General features: G+C 35.1%; 3 protein-coding genes across 3 annotated transcripts; 1 reads left to right on the plus strand and 2 right to left on the minus strand.

Moving 5' to 3' along the window:
• Positions 1–3,170: 3,170 nt before the first annotated feature.
• Positions 3,171–9,396, minus strand: emc9 (ER membrane protein complex subunit 9). The gene is made up of 6 exons (XM_073828439.1): positions 9,250–9,396; positions 5,493–5,687; positions 5,256–5,332; positions 5,100–5,169; positions 4,929–5,023; positions 3,171–4,847 (listed from the first exon to the last, which is right to left on the minus strand). Exons 2-6 carry the CDS (start codon positions 5,685–5,687, stop codon positions 4,667–4,669), a joined length of 618 nt encoding a protein of 205 aa, XP_073684540.1. The 5' UTR covers positions 9,250–9,396; the 3' UTR covers positions 3,171–4,666.
• A 3,654-nt stretch (positions 9,397–13,050) lies between these two features.
• Positions 13,051–17,741, plus strand: psme2 (proteasome activator subunit 2). The gene is made up of 11 exons (XM_073828032.1): positions 13,051–13,187; positions 13,500–13,532; positions 13,628–13,690; positions 13,875–13,961; positions 14,069–14,114; positions 14,790–14,887; positions 16,555–16,623; positions 16,728–16,795; positions 16,923–16,977; positions 17,195–17,281; positions 17,400–17,741. The coding sequence occupies exons 1-11, from the start codon at positions 13,140–13,142 to the stop codon at positions 17,478–17,480; spliced, it is 735 nt and encodes a 244-aa protein (XP_073684133.1). The 5' UTR covers positions 13,051–13,139; the 3' UTR covers positions 17,481–17,741.
• Positions 17,627–21,050, minus strand: lsm5 (LSM5 homolog, U6 small nuclear RNA and mRNA degradation associated). Its single transcript, XM_073828033.1, has 5 exons — positions 20,956–21,050; positions 19,479–19,574; positions 19,132–19,159; positions 18,654–18,726; positions 17,627–18,050 (listed from the first exon to the last, which is right to left on the minus strand). Exons 1-5 carry the CDS (start codon positions 20,999–21,001, stop codon positions 18,018–18,020), a joined length of 276 nt encoding a protein of 91 aa, XP_073684134.1. The 5' UTR covers positions 21,002–21,050; the 3' UTR covers positions 17,627–18,017.
• Between the last annotated feature and the right edge of the window lie 681 nt (positions 21,051–21,731).

Genomic DNA, 21,731 nt, shown 5'->3' on the forward strand with positions numbered 1-21,731 from the left:
ATAATAAAGGAATGTTTTAAAACATAAAAGACAAACAAGGATGGAATGCTAAAACGGCTTGCCATACTAGTATAGCAAAGAGTATTTAATGCTAAAACTGCTGGCCATAGCGTCAGATACTTTTTAAGTTTTAATTGGCATGCACAATAAGTGGAAATGTCATGCATTTTAAACATCTGACGGACCACCCACTAACATTTTTGTCTATTCTCGTCTCGTCAACGAAAACTCACACACGTCTCGTCATGTTTTAGTCATCAACGAGTCATTTTTATCTCGTCATCGTCTCGTTATCGTCATGAAAAAAAGTGGCGTCAACGAAATGATTTCGTCATCGTCATCGTTGATGAAAACAACACTGAAGAACATTGACAAAATGATCCATGTGAAATAACTAGCTTAATCGTAGCCGTTAAAGCTACAAGAATATTTTTTGTGCCAAGAAAACTGAAATAACCGTATTCAACAATTCTGCATGTAAACAACATGCATTACTTTTATGGAGTGTCTATTTACACTAAGTGAAAATAGTCTGATTTGTTGGCAGAGGCTATTTACACTAACTACACCCACCAATGTGTGACTGGGATAGTCAACACTACAAAAGATGGCTGTTAATTGCCAGCTCCAGTTGCACAGAGGATAAATTGCGTGTTTCACTCTTTTCGATGCGACCGATGTGGTTAGAATCCTCCTTCTGGCAAACTTTTTTTCAGAAAGGCATTTATTTTCAATAAAAAATTAAGGACGTAATTGAAAAGTTGAAAATTAAGTATCGGTTAGAGTAGATTATTGTCCCAATAAGGCAGTAGCATTAAATAAATTTAATTAAAACTATTTTTTACACTCAGTATGTACACTGTAAAAAGTTTTCACCAGTTTCAACTTGAAAACTTAAGTTTAGCAGCTGCCTTAAAATATTAAGTTAAATCAACTTAAGTCCTGTCAACTCACAAGTTAAATCAACTAATTTTGATTGTAATACGTTAAAATGACTTTTTTTTTTTGTCAAAAAACTTAAGGCAGCTGCTGAACTTAGGTTTTTAAGTTCAATCTGGTGAAAACTTCTTACAGTGTAATTACTGCATACTGTATTAATGTAATACAATACTAAGATGCAGATAATTGTGTCTATTTGCAATAAGTATTATAAATATCAGAAAATCCTGCTATTTTAACATAGTGTAAATAGAATCTATTGCTATTTGCACTTAGTTCTTGGTACCTGTCTGGGGCATGAACGTGGAAGGACCTATGCTTTCTATGGAGGGTCAGGAAAATCAAAAATATTTTTTGTACCGAAGATCTTACAGGTTTGGAACAGCATGAGGGTGAGTAATTAATGACAGAATTTTCATTTTTGGGTGAACCCTTTAATTATGTTGTAATGGTAGTGATTTAGTGCTCTCCTAGAGTGTATTACAGAAAGCAAGTGTAATTTAATGTGACAGTAACCCTGGACTGATTCATTTGTGATTTGATTAACTAAACTTGCAGTAATCAAGTGAGTAAGCAATGGTTTGGTTTTAGTTCAACCAACCCAATTTGAAACTCAGCTGGTGAATTCCAAACATCATTTTAGCTCTCTTGAAAGAAACTGTGTAAAAGGATGTCAAACAAAAGGGCTGGTCAAAATGAAAGTGAAATAGATTGGGGTGGGGGGGGCGGTGGTATAGTTTGAAGAATGCTATTAACCTTTATGCGGTCTTCGGGGGATTTCTGGACCCCGAATGGCGTTCGCTAAAATAAAAAAAAAAAAGTTCCCTTTGTCCAAATGGTATGAGACTTTGCAAATCAGTCAACACTATCTTGATCTACAAATAAAAAATTAAATTGGAATGATAGCTTGATTTTATGATAGTGTGAAAAAATAGTAGGAGGATTTAGGATATTTTTTAAATATATATAAATTAATAAATTAATATTTTTATAGGTTTTTACTCAAAAACAGCTTTTTTTTGTAAAATTCCCTTTCATAAAAAACCCACATGTCTAACTTTCATTCATGGGGATAAAATGGATAATTTCACATGGTTTAGTGTAAGATTTTTGCCTATCTTTTGGAAAATCCAGTTTTAAACATAAAAAAAAGTACTTTTACCAGTAGGTGGCTGCAGAGCTCCACTATATGCTTTTTGCTATTTGACCACCTGAAAGATATCTTTTCACAAGTTTTTTTCAGTTGAGTTCATATGTACATATCATGAAACACACAGGACTACATTTGGAGACCATAAAAACTGCTCTCTTATAATTTGTCAAATAATAATAAAAAAAAATGTTGTTGTTGCATTCTTATGTTCATGTTGTGTACTGCTACTCAATATATAATAGAACTGGTTTTGTTTCAGTACAAAAAAATGCTTAACTTTGTCAAAAAGTATTTTTTTTTATTGTAATAATTGTGATTTCATAATATGTAGACATGAACTCAACTGAAAAAACTTGTGAAAAGATATCTTATTGTTGGTCAAATAGCAATTAGTTAATAGTAGTGCTCTGCAGCCATCTAGTGGTAAAAGTTATATTTTTTTACTTTTAAAACTGCATTTTCCAAAAAATGGGCAAAAATCTTACACTAAACCATATTGAATTATCCATGTTATCCCCCTGAATGAAAGTTTAAAATGTGGGTATTTTACAAAATGAATTTTACATAAAAAGCTGTTTTTGCATGTAAACCTATTAAAAATATATATTTATATATATTTAAAAAATAGCATAAAAACTGTGAAAACTGCACAAATGTGGAGTAAAAACATTAATAAACAGGGGAGAAAAAAAATCGTTTTTTTTAACTATTATTTTGTTACAAAATTTAAGTTTTGTTGTCTGGGGTCGCCTCTGGCTTGCTTAGTTGGGGACACTTTCCAGCGATATCGTATACTTTTTGAACTGAACTGACGATGATATCACTGAATTCATTGATGAACTGCCTTTAACTGAAAATTGATTATTTACAATAATGCGTTACTTACACACTATTGTTCTGTTTAAATACTGTGCAGTTGCTTTGACACAATCTGTATTGTTAAAAGCGCTATATAAATAAAGGTGACTTGACTTGACTTGACTAGAGACCCCAAAGACCATGAGTGTGATTCCAAAACGAAGACCGCATAAGGGTTAAACAAACCACTTCAGTGCCAAAAAAAATAAATAAATGAGAATTTTTTCAAAATATTTTTTATTTTCCACAGAAGTAGTTCAGTCATACAGCTTAGGAAATGCTAACGTCAGTAGTGGGGAAAAACGGCATCAGAACAGCAAATATGAGCTCTAGACAGACCTGAAAATTCACACACTGTAAGACACAACTTTTCTGAGCACTTTGATTTGCTCTCAGTTTGCTGAAAGATGTCTAAATTATTAAAGGCTTGACTCGCTCACAAAAACCTTCAGACTATTCTACCTCATAACAACATAAAACCTCTTGATACATTTCAAATTTTTGTATTTAGTCTAAAATGGAGAACTCGTGTAATGACAGCACCTGAGGAACAATATGCAGTTTAAATGACTACAGATTAATTTATTGTTTAGTTGGATAGATAGATCAATAAAAACAAATGAAATTAATAGCTTATTATTAAATTACTAAAAAAAATTACTGCTTGTATTAAAGGATTAGTTCACTTCCAGAACAAAAATGTACATATAATGTACTCGCCCCCTTGTCATACAAGATGTTCATGTCTTCAGTCGTAAAGAAATTGTGTTTTTTGAGGAAAACATTTCAGGATTTCTCTCCATATAATGGATATGTATGGTGCCCTCAAGTTTGAACTTCCAAAATGTAGTTTAAACTCAGCTTCAAAGGGCTCTAAACGATCCCAGCCGAGGAAGAAGTGTCTTATCTAGCGAAACGATCCGTTATTTTTTAAACAAATTGACAATTTATATACTTTTTAACTGCAAATGCTAGTCTTGGCTCATCTCTGTGATGCGCAGTCTGTGTGATCCAGGTCAATACAGCTAGGATATGTCAAAAAAACTCCCACCTCATTTTTGTCTTCAACTTCAAAATCGCCCTAAAGGGCGTTTGATATTCTTTGTATGTTCACTTATATGTTTTTCGACATATCCTAACTATATTGACCCAGATCACACAGACTACGCATGCGCATCGCAGAGATAAGACAAGCATTTGAGGTTAAAAAGTATATAATTTGTCAATTTGTTTGAAAAGAACCAATCTTTTCGCAAGATAAGACCCTTCTTCCTCGACTTGGATCGCTTAGAGCCCTTTAAAGCTGCATTTTGGAAGTTCAAAAATGGGGACACCATATCAATATCCATTATATGGAGAAAAATCCTGAAATGTTTTCCTTAAGAAACATAATTTCTTTACGACTGAAGAAAGAAAGATATGAACATCTTGGATGACAAGGGGGTGAGTACACTTTCTGTAAATTTTTGTTGTGAAAGTGAACTAATCCTTTAAGAGTCTACCTCAATGTTAGTGTGCGTTTATTTTTAGGGTCAAAGCATCATATCATACCAATCAAAAGGAAACGGCTCTTTTGCATATTTAGGAACGTCATTTATATCACATAAAAGTGACAAAATTAGGTATGATACGCAGTCAACTCATCCTAAAAACACAATTTTGAGGCGACATATTAAGGGGGAAAAAATAGGAGGTGAACAGATTTAATCTATATAGTTAAACATTTCCATTGGCTGGGGAGACCAGCTCCATGATCTTGGCATTGAGTTTCTGATTGGTCCAATCCTTTGTGATGTCATCCAAATGGCTGTCAAAGTCCACCAATAGCGCCTGATCACCAGAGCTGAACAGCTGATTAACTATGGAACAGGTTTCTTCCCACTGCCGAAGCATTATTCTAAAGAATACAACTGTCATTAATATCTGCACTGCAGCATTATCATCAACAAAGCAACATATTCTTGGAGATTTATCTTACGTGTGTTTGTCTTTGAGAGCCCAGCGGGCATCTTTCCGCTCATACATCACGATCGGAGGAACACGGCAGCCTGGATACATCTTTTCTCCGTCAATCTAAGGCAGAAGCTCCCATTAAAAAAAAGGACTTTACCAATTAACTTTTATACCAAGGTGACATTTTCTAAGTTACCATAAGCAAAACAGCATTGTTACACTGCTCGAAGATCTTCTCTGCAATCTTCAATGCACATGGTGTAGGGCTGGGAAAAATAAACAAACAAAAGATGAAAGTAAAACACAGAGAAAATAATGAACTTGGATAAGATGAAAAATGATAGAGGAGTACCTGCTGTCTGAGACACAAGCATTGGCTTGATAATATCCCACAATCCTTTGCTGCGTTTGCGAACACCAGACGTCGACCTACAAAAGGAAAACTATGTTTCATAATGTTTGTAGTTTTGTGATTAAAAATCATCAGAAATTTAAACAATTGTTGCCCTAACTGAATGGCACTCGCTGGGTTAAGTGCAGTGGCCTTTTTTTTTTCCCCACAGCAAACATTCATTAAAGGTGCACTTACCTGTGTGAGAGCAAGCTGTGTGATTGGAGCTAAAGACAAGTGTGAGTGGAGCAGTGGCACACAGTCTGTGATACATATAGCCCCCCCTGCTGGACTGGAGGACAACAGGAGGCCGTTCACACTGCAGCGAGGAAACTGACTTGCATGTAGGTACATTTTGGCATAAGCCAGACAGGACAACTCCACCTCACCCATCTGAAAACAACCCACAGAGAGAAAGACAAAAAAAAAAAGTCATATTTTTTATTCACCCTGTCTGGTTACAGTACTGTTATTTGCAAGTAGGTGTGGTTCACGAGTTCACCCTTACATCTAATCTGCTTGAGCGAGTATTAAGCATATTTTGGCGTGCTGTCCGGGGGAAGGGTTCCGGGCCGGAATACAGGCCGGAACCCGAGAACTCCCCCTGCTAGTGTAGGATCGAAACAGATTAGAAGTGGGGAGTAGGGGTGGAGGAGGGATGCCAAGAAACTATCGCTGGATGGAGGTAAGACGGCTGGTAATATATAGAGGATGCGCTGATTGAATGATTGGTTAAACAGGTTGCACCTGTGCCGAATGGGTTGATTATCTGATCGTGCTCCTCCTGAACCTTGTTTAATCAAACATCATTTATTCAGGCCATTAAGGATATATTTTTGTCCATGTTAATACAGTGTTTGATAACAGGGTTGTAAAAATGTCTTCTTGGACCTGGTAGAGATGAATCCACTGATCAATATTTTCTCTTGATCCTTCTGTTCATGTGTTTGATGGTCATAAATATGGCAGATTGCAGATGGGTGGAAAAGGTCACATGACAATCAGATGAATGAGAACTCCATATGTGACCCTGGACCACAAAGCTAGTCTTAAGTAGCATGGGTATAAGTAGCAATACATATACCCAAAAAATCATTAGGATATTAAGTTAAGATCATGCTCCATAAAGATATTTTGAAAATTTTTCAACGTTGAATATATCAAAACTTATTTTTTCATTAGTAATATGCATTGCTAAGAACTTCATTTGGACAACTTTAAAGATTTTCATGTAGCTGTATCTCAGGCCAAATATTGTCCTAACCCTAACAAACTATACATCAATGAAAAGCTTATTTATTCAGCTTTCAGATAATACATAAATCTCAATTTAAAAAAATTGACCCTTATGAGTGATTTTGTGGTTCATGGTCACATGATTATCTATAAACAATTACTTAAATTTCAGTGCGTTCCTTATGGAAGCCCGTTTCCGCCACTGCATAAAAAATAAAAAAGGTAACTGACTTTTTATCTCACAATTCTGACTGTCAAATAAACGTGCAATTCTGACTTTTTTTTCTCAGAACTGTGAGATATAAAATGTACAATTGTGAGTAGGGCTGGACAATAATCGGATATCAATAAATATCGCGATAGAATTTTTTTCAATAACGGTGATACGATTTTTAAACCCATTTCCGATATTTCGATATACATTTGCATATATATATATATATATATATATATATATATATATATATATATATCAGAGGTTGCGTTAAACTTCAACATTGTCTGTCATTTTGACGGACAGGATCGTAAAAATTCCGTCATAATCTATTATTACCCGTCATTTTAATTTTCATATTTTAATTATAATAACATTTAATTGCTTTTATTTTTGTTCACATTTTCATTTTTAATCATGAACCTACAGGGCGAGCATACTGTATATATAGGTTTATGCACTTATTTATGAAGAGAACAGATGAATCTCAGTGGATCTTGCTGTTTTCAGTTCACGAACAGTAGTGCGCATAACTATAAATCACAATAAGCCATTAAACTATGCTTTCTTACTTTCAATATGAAAAAGTCTCAAATTTCAAATTCTGTCTATTTCATCAGGAAATTCAAGCAATAAATACCGTTACGGCGTTCTTTAATGTGGCGTGATAGACCACTGTAGTGTATACTGGGTGCTCGCATGTGCGTATCAAATGCATAGGCTAGCAAAAGATTCGTCTTGACAGTTTCGTTTTTGTTCTGTATCCAGTGCTCTGCTGCCACAATGGAGCGCGCTCGCCACCAACTGGACAGGGGTGGGAATTACAGTTACAATTTACAACAGATCACCCACAGTGTAATCTGTCAAAATGACGGACAGCCTTCAGATTTTTCCGTCACTGATTAAGAAAAATCCGTCAATGACGGACAATTTTCGGTTAACGCGACCTCTGATATATATATACATACATATTTATATAATTTTATACATTAGCATTTGTCACTGAATGACGTTCAATGCTCAGCCGAAAGAGCAGAACAGAATTGCGTGATGACGTACCTGATGTACGCTGCCAGCGCTCAGCAGTAGTTGGTTAAGCTCCATCACAGAAAGTTTTAGCTACAAAATGAGTACCCCGACCGCAATACAGATGTGGATGAACAAGCTTCCACAAGTAAGAAGGCAGACGAAATAGTTGATAAGACTAATTCAGTGGTGTGGAAGTGGTTCGGGTTTTTAGGCCGTGCTGAAAGGGTTGCAGCTTCGCGTCGTGCCTAACAACGCCCTTCAGCCGTGAATTATTCATGATACACCACGGCCTCAAGTACCTTATTGCTTTTATAAAATGGTTACCACACAATAAAAATATTAAAATCAAAAATATATATTAATTTATATATATTGAGTTGTACGTTTTCATAAAGTAAAATCATTAACTGCCTTCCGCTGTAAAAAGTAGTCCCTAACTGCTGCAGCTGTGTTTACGCTGCTAAGGGTGGTTGCTAAGGGGGTTCAATGATACACAAAACCGTTGAGTGAAGGGGTCATAGCAGTGCCGTATCATGAATACGACCCAGCTGCTGACCAATCAGAATTGAGGAATGAAACTAACCATTTTATAAGTTCAGATAAACTCTGCCATTGGAAAGTTATACACAGTTCATGCAAATGTTCGCCATAATATCAGCGCTGGCCGCTTCAAATAGATTTTCAAAAAGGCTTTGACATCGTTAAATAAACATAAGCACTGCACGTTTCACAGTCAAAATGTGGCGCTGTTTTTTTTTTTAAATGAATGTGTCTAAAAAGGAAACTTTACTGTAATTAAAAAATAGTTTCTGTCATTTTCATTTAATTTTTACTATAATCCCTTATAAAGTAATTCATGACCACTGCGCTACTTTGTGTCCAAATGTTACCAAGAAAAAGCGGGAAACAGCACCTCCTTCTGGAAGAGGATTAATAATTAGTTGGCCTAGTGGCATAATTTTTATTATGATTTCTTTCCCCCTTTTTAAGCGATTTTATAGGGAATTAATTTAGTCTTTAGTCAAAAAATACATATTTGTCTAGATTATTCACAGTTCTCTCAATTAAATAAGCCTGTTCTAGTTTAAATGGAAATATATTATTGTTAATAAGCTGAGTCTTGAGAGTTTTATTTGATAGTTTATTTCACATTTCTTGTTTGTAAAGGCTAAATACAAATAAAAAGTGAACCTTATTTTTTTGTACTATTTTTATTTTAAAAAAATATATAATTTTAATAGGAGGAGCCTGGAAGTATTATAGACTTCGCAAATTCAGTTTGCAGACATTTGTAGGTACAGACATCCATTGTGTGTGTCCTCGGCAGTTTTTTCCTTAGGCTTTGATAAACGATTGAGTGATAATGTTAAATAATTGACGACCGCAATACAATGTAACGTAACGTACATCTATGAATCGTTGATCAGAGCCGCTTTATTAATGCTCACAAAAATCCACAAAAGAATATCCACTTACCTTTGCGTGTTTTTCCTTTTGCAGTAATCAAATATGAAAGCCCAATAATTTCCTCAAACACATTAAAACAAGAATGTTTGACTGTTTACTTCATACGAACTCGAAGAAAATGGACATTGAGGATAACTGCAGCGTCCTTTTCTTCGTGACGACACTGTCGTGCTCTTGCTTATGTCGCTCGTTACTGCCGCCTGCAGGTTCTTAGTGGAACAATCGTTTTGGCTTTGTTTTTAACTATCCCTTAAACTTTTTAGGGTGGACAAACAATTGCAACTCAGTAAATTACAATACAGACTGTTGCAGTCAATGTTAAAGGAGTATTTTACCCCAAAATATTATATAAATATGCACAGAAGTAGGTAAGTCCAGTGTTTCTGAACAGATTCTGAGAAATGTAGCATTACCTCACTTGCTCAATCGTTTCCCACATACATCAGAATGAGAGTCCAGACAGCTGATAAAAGTATCAAGTTAATCCGAAAGTAATCCACATTTTAGCCCATAAGCTGTGTGTTTTTGTGATAAACTAATTCATCATTAACACATTTTTAACTTCAAACTATTGCTTCTGGATAAAATATGTCCTCTGTCCGTATTGCTTTTATCCAGTGAAAAGGTCATTTTGTCTGAATCAGGAGAGAAATATGCTCAAACCAAACAGTTTACAGGCTAAAACAGTCCAACATAGTTCTAAACAAACATGTTGGCGGACTTTTTCCACTGGAGGAAGCTAAAGTTAAAAAGTCTTAAAACTCTCTTTTGTTTATTACAAACACAGTTTTTCACTTTCACAAGACTGATCAACTGGAGTCATGTCGATTAGGTGTGAGTGGGGTAAGCTGAGCCAGTTTGTACAGTTTGTAGGATGTGGTGCATACTTGTGAATAATCACACATGGAATTAAACTGTTCCTTTGATTATGCTGAAGTAAAACTGACCATTTTCATTTCATGCTATATCAAAGAAAGAAATTCAATAAAATGACTTCTTAAGATCTATGTGTGAGCTTTCTGATAGACTGGCCATTCATCCAGGGAGTTTCCCCACCTGTGGCTCATGACGCTGGGTTAGGTTCCAGCTCCCAACGTCCCTATAACAAAGAGGTCTGAATAATAGAATATGGATGGATGACTTAGTAAAAGTTTTATTTAAATGTACAGTTCACAACTTTGAAGGCATGTTTTTTTTTAATTATTTAGAAATTTCAGAACAAATATCGTTCAAAAAAAAAAAAAAAAAAAAAAAGCAACAGTAATAGGTACTAGTAACACTCTGGGTCTTAAATCTAGATTAAAGACCCATCTCTTTAATCTGGCCTACACTTTTCTATAATCCAAATCTGTTAAAGGATTGTTAGGCTGCATTAATTAGGTCAACCGGAACCGGGAACACTTCTCATAACACCTGATGTACTCATTGCATCAGAAGAAGAATGGCATCTATACTAATATTAGTCTCTTTCTTTCTTATTCCGAGGTCACCGTAGCTACCAGATCATGTATCCAGATCAGATGGTCACTGCAGTCCCCTAGATCCAGTCCGTACCCAGCCCAGATGGACAGGTGGATCAGCACCTACAGCCCTGAATGTCAGCAGAGACCACATCAACTAGATGAGCTCCAGAGACAGAGCATCAGTGAAGACCTCATCACCTAGACGAACATTGGCGCAAGACCGTGGGAACCAGATGAGTCCTCTACAACCTGACTTTGCAGCAACATGGAACTTTTGCATCTATGTTAATATTAGTCTGTTTTGTTCTTATTCTGAGGTCACCGTAGCCACCAGATCCAGTCTGTATCCAGATCAAATGGTCACTGCAGTCCCCCAGAGCCAGTCGTACCAAGAGCAGATGGTGGATCAGCACCTACAGCCCGAATGTCAGCGGAAACCACATCAACTAGATGAGCCCCAGAGACAGATCATCAGTGAAGAACTCCTCACCTAGACTGCTGTTGGTGCAAGACCACGGGAACCAGATGAGTCCTCTGCAATCTGACTTTAATGCAACATGGAACTTTTGCATTATTGACACACTATTGCTTTGACACAACTTGTATTGTAAAAAGCACTGTATAAATAATCTTGACTAGTACTCAACATCCCACTTACAAATGTTGCAGGGAAGTAGCCTACAATTTCATAAAAATGTCAATGGCCAATTTTCATAAACAAGGCCTATTTCAAAATCAAATTCAAAACAAAGAACAAAATAAAAATAAAAAAATGTTTGGTCTACAATTAACTAAATATAATGTAGAATTACATAAAATAATATTATAATCACAAGAAGGGGTGAGACACTGGCTCAGATAACCATTTTAACAAACTTATCATCCAGCAGTTTAAAGTTAACATCATGCTACCAGTACAGCCTCTTATAACTTTCTAAAGCACAAACACATGATATTTTTTTTTCAGATTTGTCTGTAATTGTTTAGACACAAGAAGCATGAGTTCCTGAACATAAAAAAATCACTTTAAAAAGCAAAAAACTGTTTTTTGAATTTGAAAGCAATTACCAATTATTCCATGGGCCTCTCTCTATCACAGGCTGAGCACAAAATGACAGCATAACTCTTCTTGTGGTAACATCACAAATTTTATTTAAGGTTGCCTTAAAACAAGGGGTGGCTTAAAGGAGTAGTTCACTTTCAGAACAAAAAAATAGAGATTATGTACTCACCCCTTGTCATCCAAGATGTTCATGTCTTTTTTCTTCAGTCGTAAGGAAATTATGTTTTTTGAGTAAAACATTTCAGGATTTCTCTTTATATAATGGACTTCTATGGTGCCCCCGAGATTAAACTTCCAAAATGCAACTTCAAAGGGCTCTAAACGATCACAGCCGAGGAAAGAAGGGTCTTATCTAGCAAAACAATGGGTTATTTAAAAAAAAAAAAAGAAAAAGAAAATGACTAGTTATATACTTTTTAACCTCAAATGCTCATCTTGTCTAGCTCTCCAAGACAAGCATTTGAGTTTAAAAAGTATATAAGTTGTAAATGTTTTTAGAAAATAACCGATCATTTCGCTAGATAAGACCCTTCTTCCTCAGCGGGGATCGTTTATAGCCATTTGAAGCTGCATTTAAACTGCATTTTGGAAGTTCAAACTCGGGGGCACCAGAAGTCCATTATATGGAGAGAAATCCTGAAATGTTTTCTGCAAAAAAAACATAATTTCTTTACGACTGAAGAAAGAAAGACATGAACATCTTGAATGACAAGGGGTTGAGTATATTATCTGTTAATTTTTGTTCTGAAAGTGAACTACTCCTTTAAATCACCCGCTATTCCCTTCTTATGAATTTTGTGATGTTTTTAGCAGTTGTTTGAACTCTTCTCTTGCATGAAGACACCCATTCACTGCAAAGAATCAATTATTGAGCAAATGAGGTAATGTTAAAGTTCTCCAAACCTTTTCAGAGAAAGAAACAAATGCATCCACAGTTTAAATGTACAATTTTGAGCAAATTTTCATTTTGCTGGAGAACTATTTCATTTAATTTTCTCTAGTGGAGATAGCTGCCTGACTGCAGCACACTGGCTCATTCATGGAGTGAATAGCGCCATCTGTTGTTACTTACGACAAGGTGGTCATATTTGCCTATTTGTTTAATAAAAAAAAATTATATTTTTGCAATTCGAAACAGACAAGCCGTTCATTTAATGAGAAATGTGTGACTGACACGGCATTTAAACGAATAATGTGCAATCAATGATACAAATAGTGGAATTTTCTGTACTTCATTGGATCGTTTCGTGGATTGTGGGCGTCATTAAGAAATCGAAAGTACTGCGAAGTGAAAGTGCGCCAGGCACCTGAACGTCTGCTGCACACGGTACCGCGATCTTTTTCTCTGAAAACAACGACCATCTGCATCCATTATGTCCAAAACGAATGTACTGAAGCTAAACTCTGATAATGCAGTGAGGGTAAGTTCATCTCTGTCGTATTTATGCAAAGTTTCCTCGGTGTCAACAGAGTGCAATGAAAGTAAACGCGTTTGCGACTGTTCAGCTTTGACAATATGTTTCCTCAGTGAATTTTAAAAGTGCTTTGTGTTGTTTGTTTGGTAGTTACTTAACGTAAAACACTACTGGAGATCTCTGTTTATGTGTTAAAAAAATCCTTAGTCACTTCCTTATCCACGAATGTTGAAAGTGAAAGCAAACAGGCAAGCTCATGCTCATGGACAAAGATAATTGTTTGAATTGTAATTGTACATTTGTGTTACCTTCATTCAGATAGAAAAGTACCGCCAGTCACTGTATAAAGAGGTATGAAATTGAAATTCACTTGAAATACACACATAAGCTATACTTGAGATTGTTGCATCATGGTTGTTTGTTGACAATATTCATTGTGTTGACAGGCAGAAGTGCTGTTCTCCAATCACATACCTCTGAAGATCTCACAGCTTGACAACCTGCTGAAGGTGCATTTACATTTGTTCATTTGGCAGATGGTTTTATCCAAAGTATCCAATATTTGGGTATTCTTGCATGTGTGTCCTTGGGAAATGAATTTGTGACCTTGGTTCTGCTGCCCAGGTTAACATTTGAGCAATTTTACTCCTTCAGCAACAATTGAAATAAAATACTTTTCGTTTATGGTTCTAGAGCGATGACTTCAGTATCACTGACCTCTCATTACTCCATGCACCCCTGGACATTCCCATTCCCGACCCCCCTGCTCCCGAAGATGAGGTTGGCATCCAGCTTGTGATTCGTAAATGTTTTTTTGAAATGAATTTGGGGGGAAAATATTCAGTTAAATAAAACAATTTTAAAAATGTATTAAAATATTTTAACAGGAGATGGAGACAGATAAAAATGATGATGATGAGAAGAAGAAGAAAGGTAATTTCACACACACTCACACTTGGGGTTTCCATATTTTATGGGAACATTCCGGACATAATGATTTTTATATTGCACAAACTATTATTTCTATCCCCTTACCCTAAACCTACCCCTCACACAAAACATGCATTTTTAGATTTTCAAAAAACCTAATTCTGTATGATTTACAGTATAAGCTGCTTTCTTCATGGGGATTTCCTCATGCAGTCATGAGCACATGAATGACTAAGCAACGTTGTATTCATGAGTGGGAAATTTTGAAAGATGATACACAAATGACTGATGTTGAGAGAGTCATGTTGATTTGAAACATTGAAGAAACACGGATCTAAAGCTAATATAGATCAGTGGTCCTCAGCCTTTTTGACCCACAACAATATTTGAAGTGTCCTATCCATAGTTTTGTTTCCAAAACTTATTTTTAACTATGAGTACTCCTAGTTTTTGTAAATTAAAAAACTAATAATAATTATAAAATTAAAAAAGAAGCTGAATGTTCTTCAGGCAAAATTGTACAGATTAAATGAAGATGAATGTTTACCATAGTGATATAAAGAAGAAATGTGGGAAAAAAGTGCTCTAAAGTTGCATATGTGCACCAAACCATAACTATGTATTGTTGTGATATGGAATATGGCATATTTTTGTAATGCGATATTTTTCTTGTGTCAGCACCCAAGTGTGGCTTCATCAAAGGAAATGAGCGGATTGTGAAGTTGCTGGATATTGTAAAACCAGAGATAATGGCTCTGAAGGAGACCTGCATTACTGTAAGTGGGCAAATTGACTTATATATACAGTTACAATCTAAATTTTTCAACCTGCAGTACTTCACAAAAACAAATTTACTGAAGATCCAGGACTTTAGAAAAATTGCATCTACAACAGTTTACTGGCATATTAGAAGTGATAATGTCAGTATGTAATGTAATGTTTTTGAGTTATAGGACTTTTTAATAACACAGCTATGTCATAATTATTCAACCCCTACTCGACATTGCTGTTTTAAAGGGATTGTTAACCCAAAAATGACACCTACATAAAAGTCACCTACATCTTGGATGCCCTGGAGGTCAAATTTTAATTTTTGGGTGAACTATCCCTTTAAGTCACTTATTTTTATAGTAGGAAACAAAATTGTCTTAAAACACAATTAAGCTTTTAGAAACTCTATTAAAAATAGAACTAGTTTGGGCTGTTACACATACAAACATTCAGCCCATGCATTTGCTGAAGTTGAGTAGTGAATATGGTAAAGTCAACAGAGCTCTCACAAAAAACTATAGAGAAGTACTAGTTTTATATTGGAAAGTCTAAGGCTAAATAAAAATTTTCAAGGCAGTAAGACGTTCCTAGAGACACAGCTGGCAGCCTTATTCCTTAGTTTAAAGTGTGTTGTACCAGAAAACCTTTGAGGGTGTTGAACAAAAAAGAGAAACTGCGAAAAAACCCTTAAATTTACAGCTAAAGACTTGCAAGATGACCCGACAAAAGGAGGAAAAACATTTCAATGCAGTGTTTAAAAAGAACACTAGACAAGTATGGCCTTAATGTTGAGGCGTCTTGCCGAATACCACTCTTGACCAAGAAGAACAAAAAAGGCAGACATGAACATGCTAAAATTCATTTGGTTAGACCTGTGGAGTTCTGGAAGAATGTTTTATAGAATGACGTGACCAAACTGGAACTTTTTGGAGCCATGGATCAGGGGTATGTCTGGTGCAAAAAAAGGCAAAGCTTATAATCAGAAGCACACCATCTCCATCTCAAACATGGAGGTGGGCCAGTCCTGTAATGGGGCTGTTTTACTGTAACAGAAAGTGGAAAACATGACCGTATGAAGGATATCCTGAATTCTTTGACGTATCAGGCCATTTTGGCAAAAATCGTGATGTCTTTAGTACAAAGACTGAAAATGATGATCAATGGACTTTCCTGCAGGGCAATCATCCCAAAGTATACATCCAAATCTATTAATGCTTGGTTTAGGGATCAGTCATTCAGTGTTCTTGAGTGGCCTGTTCACTCTCCAGATTTAATTCTCATTGAAAATATTTGTTTGAATTTGAAGAAATTGTAAAACCAAAGATTGTTAGTGATCGGAAAGTTTTTTCAGGTGAGTAATGGGCCATGATTGTAGTAGAGTGGTGAGAGATGCTTCTGAACTCTTGCAAGCAGTGTTTATTAGTGGTTTTAAAGAATAAAAGATTCTGCACCAAATTTTATTTTGGACATTTTGAACATTTAGAGCAAATTTCCTTAATTTTTCATTATTACATTTTCCAAAAGTGTACTGATGACTGTTGAATTGTTTTCGCTAAATTTCGTCTGCAGCAAAATGTCTTGCAGGTCAAAGGGTTGAATAATTTCGTTTTCAACTCTTCACAATTTTTCCAGAAGTACAATAATGGCAGCTTTATTCTTTTATTTTTTTCAGGTATCTTGCTGGATTTCTCATCTTATTCCAAAAATAGAGGATGGAAATGATTTTGGAGTTGCAATTCAGGTTATTAACCCTTAAAAGGCTCAAACTCCTCCTAAATGCTGCTTTTTGCCACATTCTGAATCTCAAAGATAAGCAGCAGTTAACATGTCTGGTTGATATTTTAGGAAAAAATCCTTGAGAGAATTACTGCTGTGAAGACCAAGGTGGAAGGTTTTCAGACCAACATTAACAAGTATGAGCAATTTCTAACTATTGCAGTACATTGATCATGTTTACTGAATATAATTTAGCAATATAATTTACACTGTCCACATTTATTCACGTTGTCATGTTGGTAATGAAAGTGTGTTTATCTGCAGGTACTTCTCAGAGAGAGGTGATGCAGTGGCCAAAGCTTCCAAAGACACTCATGTGGTGAGTCAACTTATTAGTGTTATTACTTTTTTTGTGCAGCTAATGTAGTTATTAAATAGGGCTTTCAATACAATTTTTGTCATTTATTCCTTAAAGCATAAGTTGAGGTCATGTGAGTATGTTGTGAAAACATAAAAGCCGTAAAGAGCATTCTGAACAGCCCTGAAAAACACTCTCATACCCTTTTTGTGTAATAATAAAGAATGTTTTTTGACAGATGGATTATCGCTCTTTGGTGCACGAGAAGGATGAAGCTGCATATTCTGAGATCAGAGTGATTGTGCTTGATATACGTGGTTTTTATGTGAGTTGCTTGCATTTATTCATTCAACAAGCAGCTTCTAAATGAGAAATGCTTCAACACAAGTGATTCATCATAAATATTTTTTTTTTAATGAATCACGTGTCTTTTGTTTTTTCAGGCTGAACTTTATGATGTCATTAGCAAGAACCTGGAGAAAGTGACGAATCCCAAAGGAGAAGAGAAGCCCTCCATGTACTGAGACAGATGTTTACTGGAAGTAGTGTAGTTATACAACTAGAGCAGTTTTCAGAATTGTTCATTTCTTTACATGATTTTGACACTCTACAGATACAGTTTAAAGTGGTTTGTGGCTAAACTTGTTAAATCATTCATAAACACAGTGAGTTCAAAGTAAATCTACATGTACGTTTATTTCAGCATATTCAAAATAAATCAGGAAAACGCACAAATGTTACATTCTTAAAGCAAAGAACAACATTAAAACCAAAATGATGGCATATCCTCAGTTTCTTCATGCATACTTCAGAAATATGCTGTTACAACATACAACTGAATTCCAACTCAGTCCGATTCATTTAATTTGTTTTAATGTAACAAGCAACAAATGTTTACCAAAACTTTTTGGATCACTTAAACAATAGAAGTAATGTGGAAAAACTACACTCATGAAATGAAAATGACTGTTTGAAAAAAAGAAGTGATCAATTCTTGGGTTTTTTTCATGAAAGAAGAACATAAATGGTATATTTATTTTGTGGAAGGTGCTACATGTTTCTCAAACTTCTGGTCCTTCTCCTCCTGGAATCAACTGAAAAACAGCAGGAACATACAATTATGATTTTAATTTCAGGTTGGTGTGTTTTGGCAATTTGAAATGGAATAATACAGTCCAAATAATTAAAGTGCGTGTGGACTGAGGTAACAGCTTATAACAGATCAGTAAACATGAAATAATAAAAGGGCCAAATAATTAGTCTTTTTTTTTTTTCTCGTGTTTTTAGACCTGTGGGTGTGCTCCTAGTTTCTTGGTTTGACATTTTAAGAGTTTCTGCCTTCAACAACATCAGCAAACATGCCAGATTTGAAAAATTGCATTTTCTATTCACATCAGAACAAAAAAAATCACTCACATTCAACAAAGTCCTCATTCGATATTTTAAATATTATTTAAAAAAAACAGTAACTAGTAAAAATTTCTATATGACCCATTTTTATTTTATTGGTCAATGTAGATGTAGTTCATTGCGACATTTACACACTGGCTACAAAAACAATAAACTTGCATAAGAGCTTTACCCATATTCATATTCAAACACGAAATCAATCTCAAAGCAAATACTGTCAATTCATTAAGTGTGATATATAGTGGATTGTTAGGTGATGTAAATATGAACTCAATAATTGATCATACCATTGTGATGTTATTGCCATTAAGTAGAATCTGATCCAGTTTTGTGATTCTTCTTCCTTCTGGTGTGATTTCACTGTGACAAAAATGTTGTTATGGCTCAGTGACATCTGAGATAAAGAAACATCTTCTGACATCTCACATTCATGTTTATATCAAACATTTTTGTAAACAAAAATCCCAAACATATAATTGATTTCAGAATTAAATTAAAATAATTAAAAATGAATTTCTGACATTTATAATATCATAAAAACTATAATAATAAAGCTCCCATGGGGTTACTCCATTTGACCTGGAATAACCACCCCTTTAAAAAATAATAAATTTTTGTTTTTGCTCTTTTGAATGCATCAACTGGAAAGACTGCTTTATTATACATTGAAATGTATAAAGGTAAAGTCAAAGCTGATTGGATGCACACATCCAAAGATAATGAAGACATATATAAGCACATTTTTAGGTAGGAACATATACTTACAACTCTGTCACATCCTCAAGAACCATGTCTGGTTAAAACGGTCAAGGAAATGTATCTGTAGTAAAGTCCTGCAATACTTTTTGAATTTCATTTACCTTTTCTTTCTTTACATCATGTGAAATAAATGGTAATGCAGACTTTAATAAAGCTGCAACCGTAATGGTATTATAACAAAGAGTTTCTTACATTCATAGGACAAAGAAATTATGGTAAAGTGTTACAATATCCAGAGGAAGGAGTGTCTAACAGCGATACTGGCTCTGTACTTGTGTTTCTGTACTAATCTAATCCTAAAACATTACGATCACAAATATGTGCCAGTGTTTTTCCAGCACGTAAAAGGATACTGACAAAGTCATCAAACCCGAGCAGAGTTCCCACGATCTCTTTATCGTTCTTCATGACGATGTGAATCCGTGAGCCAATGCATTTATCCACAAGCTCTAAAAGACATCAGGAGATATGACAGACAACATGCATCATGAGCAGCATGAGACTGAGGCTGTTCATGTCTGCAGTATACACAGTGTGAAATCTACTAAATGTTTTTTAAAGCAGATATACACAGCATTATACATAAAAAGTCACATACAGTATCCACATTACAGTGTACTTAACACTCCAAATCAGTGTGATGAATAAAGCAGAATTGATAATTTTTTTTTTTGAAAAACAAGTTTCTTGCCAGTTAGCCAAGTCAGTGTCTAATGAAAATCAAGATTCAACTTCAAATTGAAGTACGAATAGGTGTGACATCATTTTGAACCAAATATGGCCAATATTGTATTAGATTATGTAATGGCAGTTTGGGAAAAAGCTTGCCAGAGTGAACTTTTCAAGAAATGGTTTAACACCTTTAGACAGTAATTGGTCCATAACGTTTACATGGCAGGTTGCAGGTGCTTTGAGAATCTACAATCTTTAAAGTAAAATTTAAAATTGAAATATTTAATATTTCATTTTTAACACTTATTTTGTCAGGTTCAGACACAAAGGAAAACATGAATACACTGGAGAGTTGCTTTAAAGTTGTACTTTAAATTGAAATTCTGATTCCTTTATTCAATATTCCTGTATATCGGCTGTCAAGTGTGTCAAAGTTCTTTTTTACCCTCTAGGAAAAAACAATACAGAGCTTCCCTGTAAGTATGTCAAGTTTTATCCTTGTTGTAATAACAAAATTACGTCATACGTAATGTACCCTATCATACGTGTAAAAATCAAAGTATGCTTTAGGCTTTTAGGGTTCCAATTGGGACAAGCCCCGTTTCAGTATTTATGTCCCCTTACGAAATTTAAACACACTAGACACGCCCCTTCAACGTCAAAAATCAACAATTTGTGTAGCGTTATCATGTAGAACGTTTTTAACTTTTAAAACGACTTGGTTTCGACGCATGGTGTGTTCGTAACTCGTAATTACGATATTTCCGTCTACAACTGAAGAGGCCATAAATTAGTGAACTAATGAAGGGAAAGGAATGGCAATAGAAGTGAATGGGTGGATATATGAGGGTAAATTTGATGCAGCCACAGTAAGTTAGTGATGCTCACTTTGTAACAGAATTCGCCTATACTAACTGCATGGGCGGATGTATCCGTGTGTATCTTGGGTACGAATCACTCAAATTAAACAATATATTTAAATAATTAGACCTATATACACGTGTGTCCACTAAAATACAAAGTAAATAAATAAATAAAACATATTGAGATTTGAATGCGACTCAGTGGAAGCTGGGAACTATATGCCTCCATTACAACAACTACAAAAATTCAGATAGTTAAGCAAGTAACGTTAATATCCAAAAAAATCGCACATACCGAGAGGTAAGAGCTGCGAGGGATTCGTCGCTGCGATTGCCGCCATTTTGATTACAGACCTGAATAATCGGCCACTGAAAAAAATACAGACATGAGAAATCGATATTACCAGCCATCGATGGCTGTTTCAAACTCGGTTCCTGGAGAGCCACAACCCTTCCAACTTCCAACACGCAAACCATGTAGTTTTCAAATAAGCCTTAAGTAATTTATTAGCTGGATAAGGTGCATTCATTTAGGGTTGAATCTAAACTCTGCAAGGCTGTAGTTTTGTTTGTGGTTTCACAGTTTGACACTCGTGGTTCAGATAATAAACAGCCGTGAGCAGACTTTTTCTGATTCATGTTATGAATATTCTTTGTGATCATTTTTTTGTATCCATTAAAATCTATGTTCAGCTTTTAACATAAAACGTTGAATTTGTACTTTAAAAATAATTTTAAACCGAAAAACTATTCAAGTGATTTTAAAACATTACAAATTTTCATGTTGTTACAGTAAACCTGTCGAACCATAATTTTTATTTGCATGCATTGCTACCCTTATTGTATTTTTTTATAAGTCTTTCTTTTTTTGTGTGTTTTCACCTGTACAAACTGTCATGGTTCAGCTGCCAGACTTGTATTCTCACATTTTTTCTTTATGATTCATTAGGCACTACTCCTTAAAAATTAGACAGTGGGGACAAAAGCATTTGCCAGATGAATAAAGGGTTTGTACTTACGCCACAATTTGGTCAGTTACCCGGATACACGGCCATATCGGATGTAAACAAC

This window comes from Garra rufa, chromosome 22 (genome assembly GCF_049309525.1).
Source record: "Garra rufa chromosome 22, GarRuf1.0, whole genome shotgun sequence".
Lineage (NCBI taxonomy): Eukaryota > Metazoa > Chordata > Actinopteri > Cypriniformes > Cyprinidae > Garra > Garra rufa.

Excerpts from the sequence above, each read along its gene's own strand:
- psme2 (XM_073828032.1), top strand. The coding sequence starts at position 13,140 with ATGTCCAAAACGAATGTACTGAAGCTAAACTCTGATAATGCAGTGAGG. Across the intron at positions 16,624-16,727 it reads ATTTTGGAGTTGCAATTCAG|GAAAAAATCCTTGAGAGAAT; the intron begins GTTATTAACCCT and ends TTGATATTTTAG. Across the intron at positions 16,978-17,194 it reads CTTCCAAAGACACTCATGTG|ATGGATTATCGCTCTTTGGT; the intron begins GTGAGTCAACTT and ends GTTTTTTGACAG.
- emc9 (XM_073828439.1), bottom strand. The coding sequence starts at position 5,687 with ATGGGTGAGGTGGAGTTGTCCTGTCTGGCTTATGCCAAAATGTACCTA. Across the intron at positions 5,024-5,099 it reads ACAATGCTGTTTTGCTTATG|ATTGACGGAGAAAAGATGTA; the intron begins GTAACTTAGAAA and ends CTTCTGCCTTAG. Across the intron at positions 4,848-4,928 it reads GCTCTCAAAGACAAACACAC|AATAATGCTTCGGCAGTGGG; the intron begins GTAAGATAAATC and ends TGTATTCTTTAG.
- lsm5 (XM_073828033.1), bottom strand. The coding sequence starts at position 21,001 with ATGGCGGCAATCGCAGCGACGAATCCCTCGCAGCTCTTACCTCTCG. Across the intron at positions 19,160-19,478 it reads CGGGTTTGATGACTTTGTCA|ACATGGTTCTTGAGGATGTG; the intron begins GTATCCTTTTAC and ends CGTTTTAACCAG. Across the intron at positions 18,051-18,653 it reads ATGGCAATAACATCACAATG|TTGATTCCAGGAGGAGAAGG; the intron begins GTATGATCAATT and ends GCTGTTTTTCAG.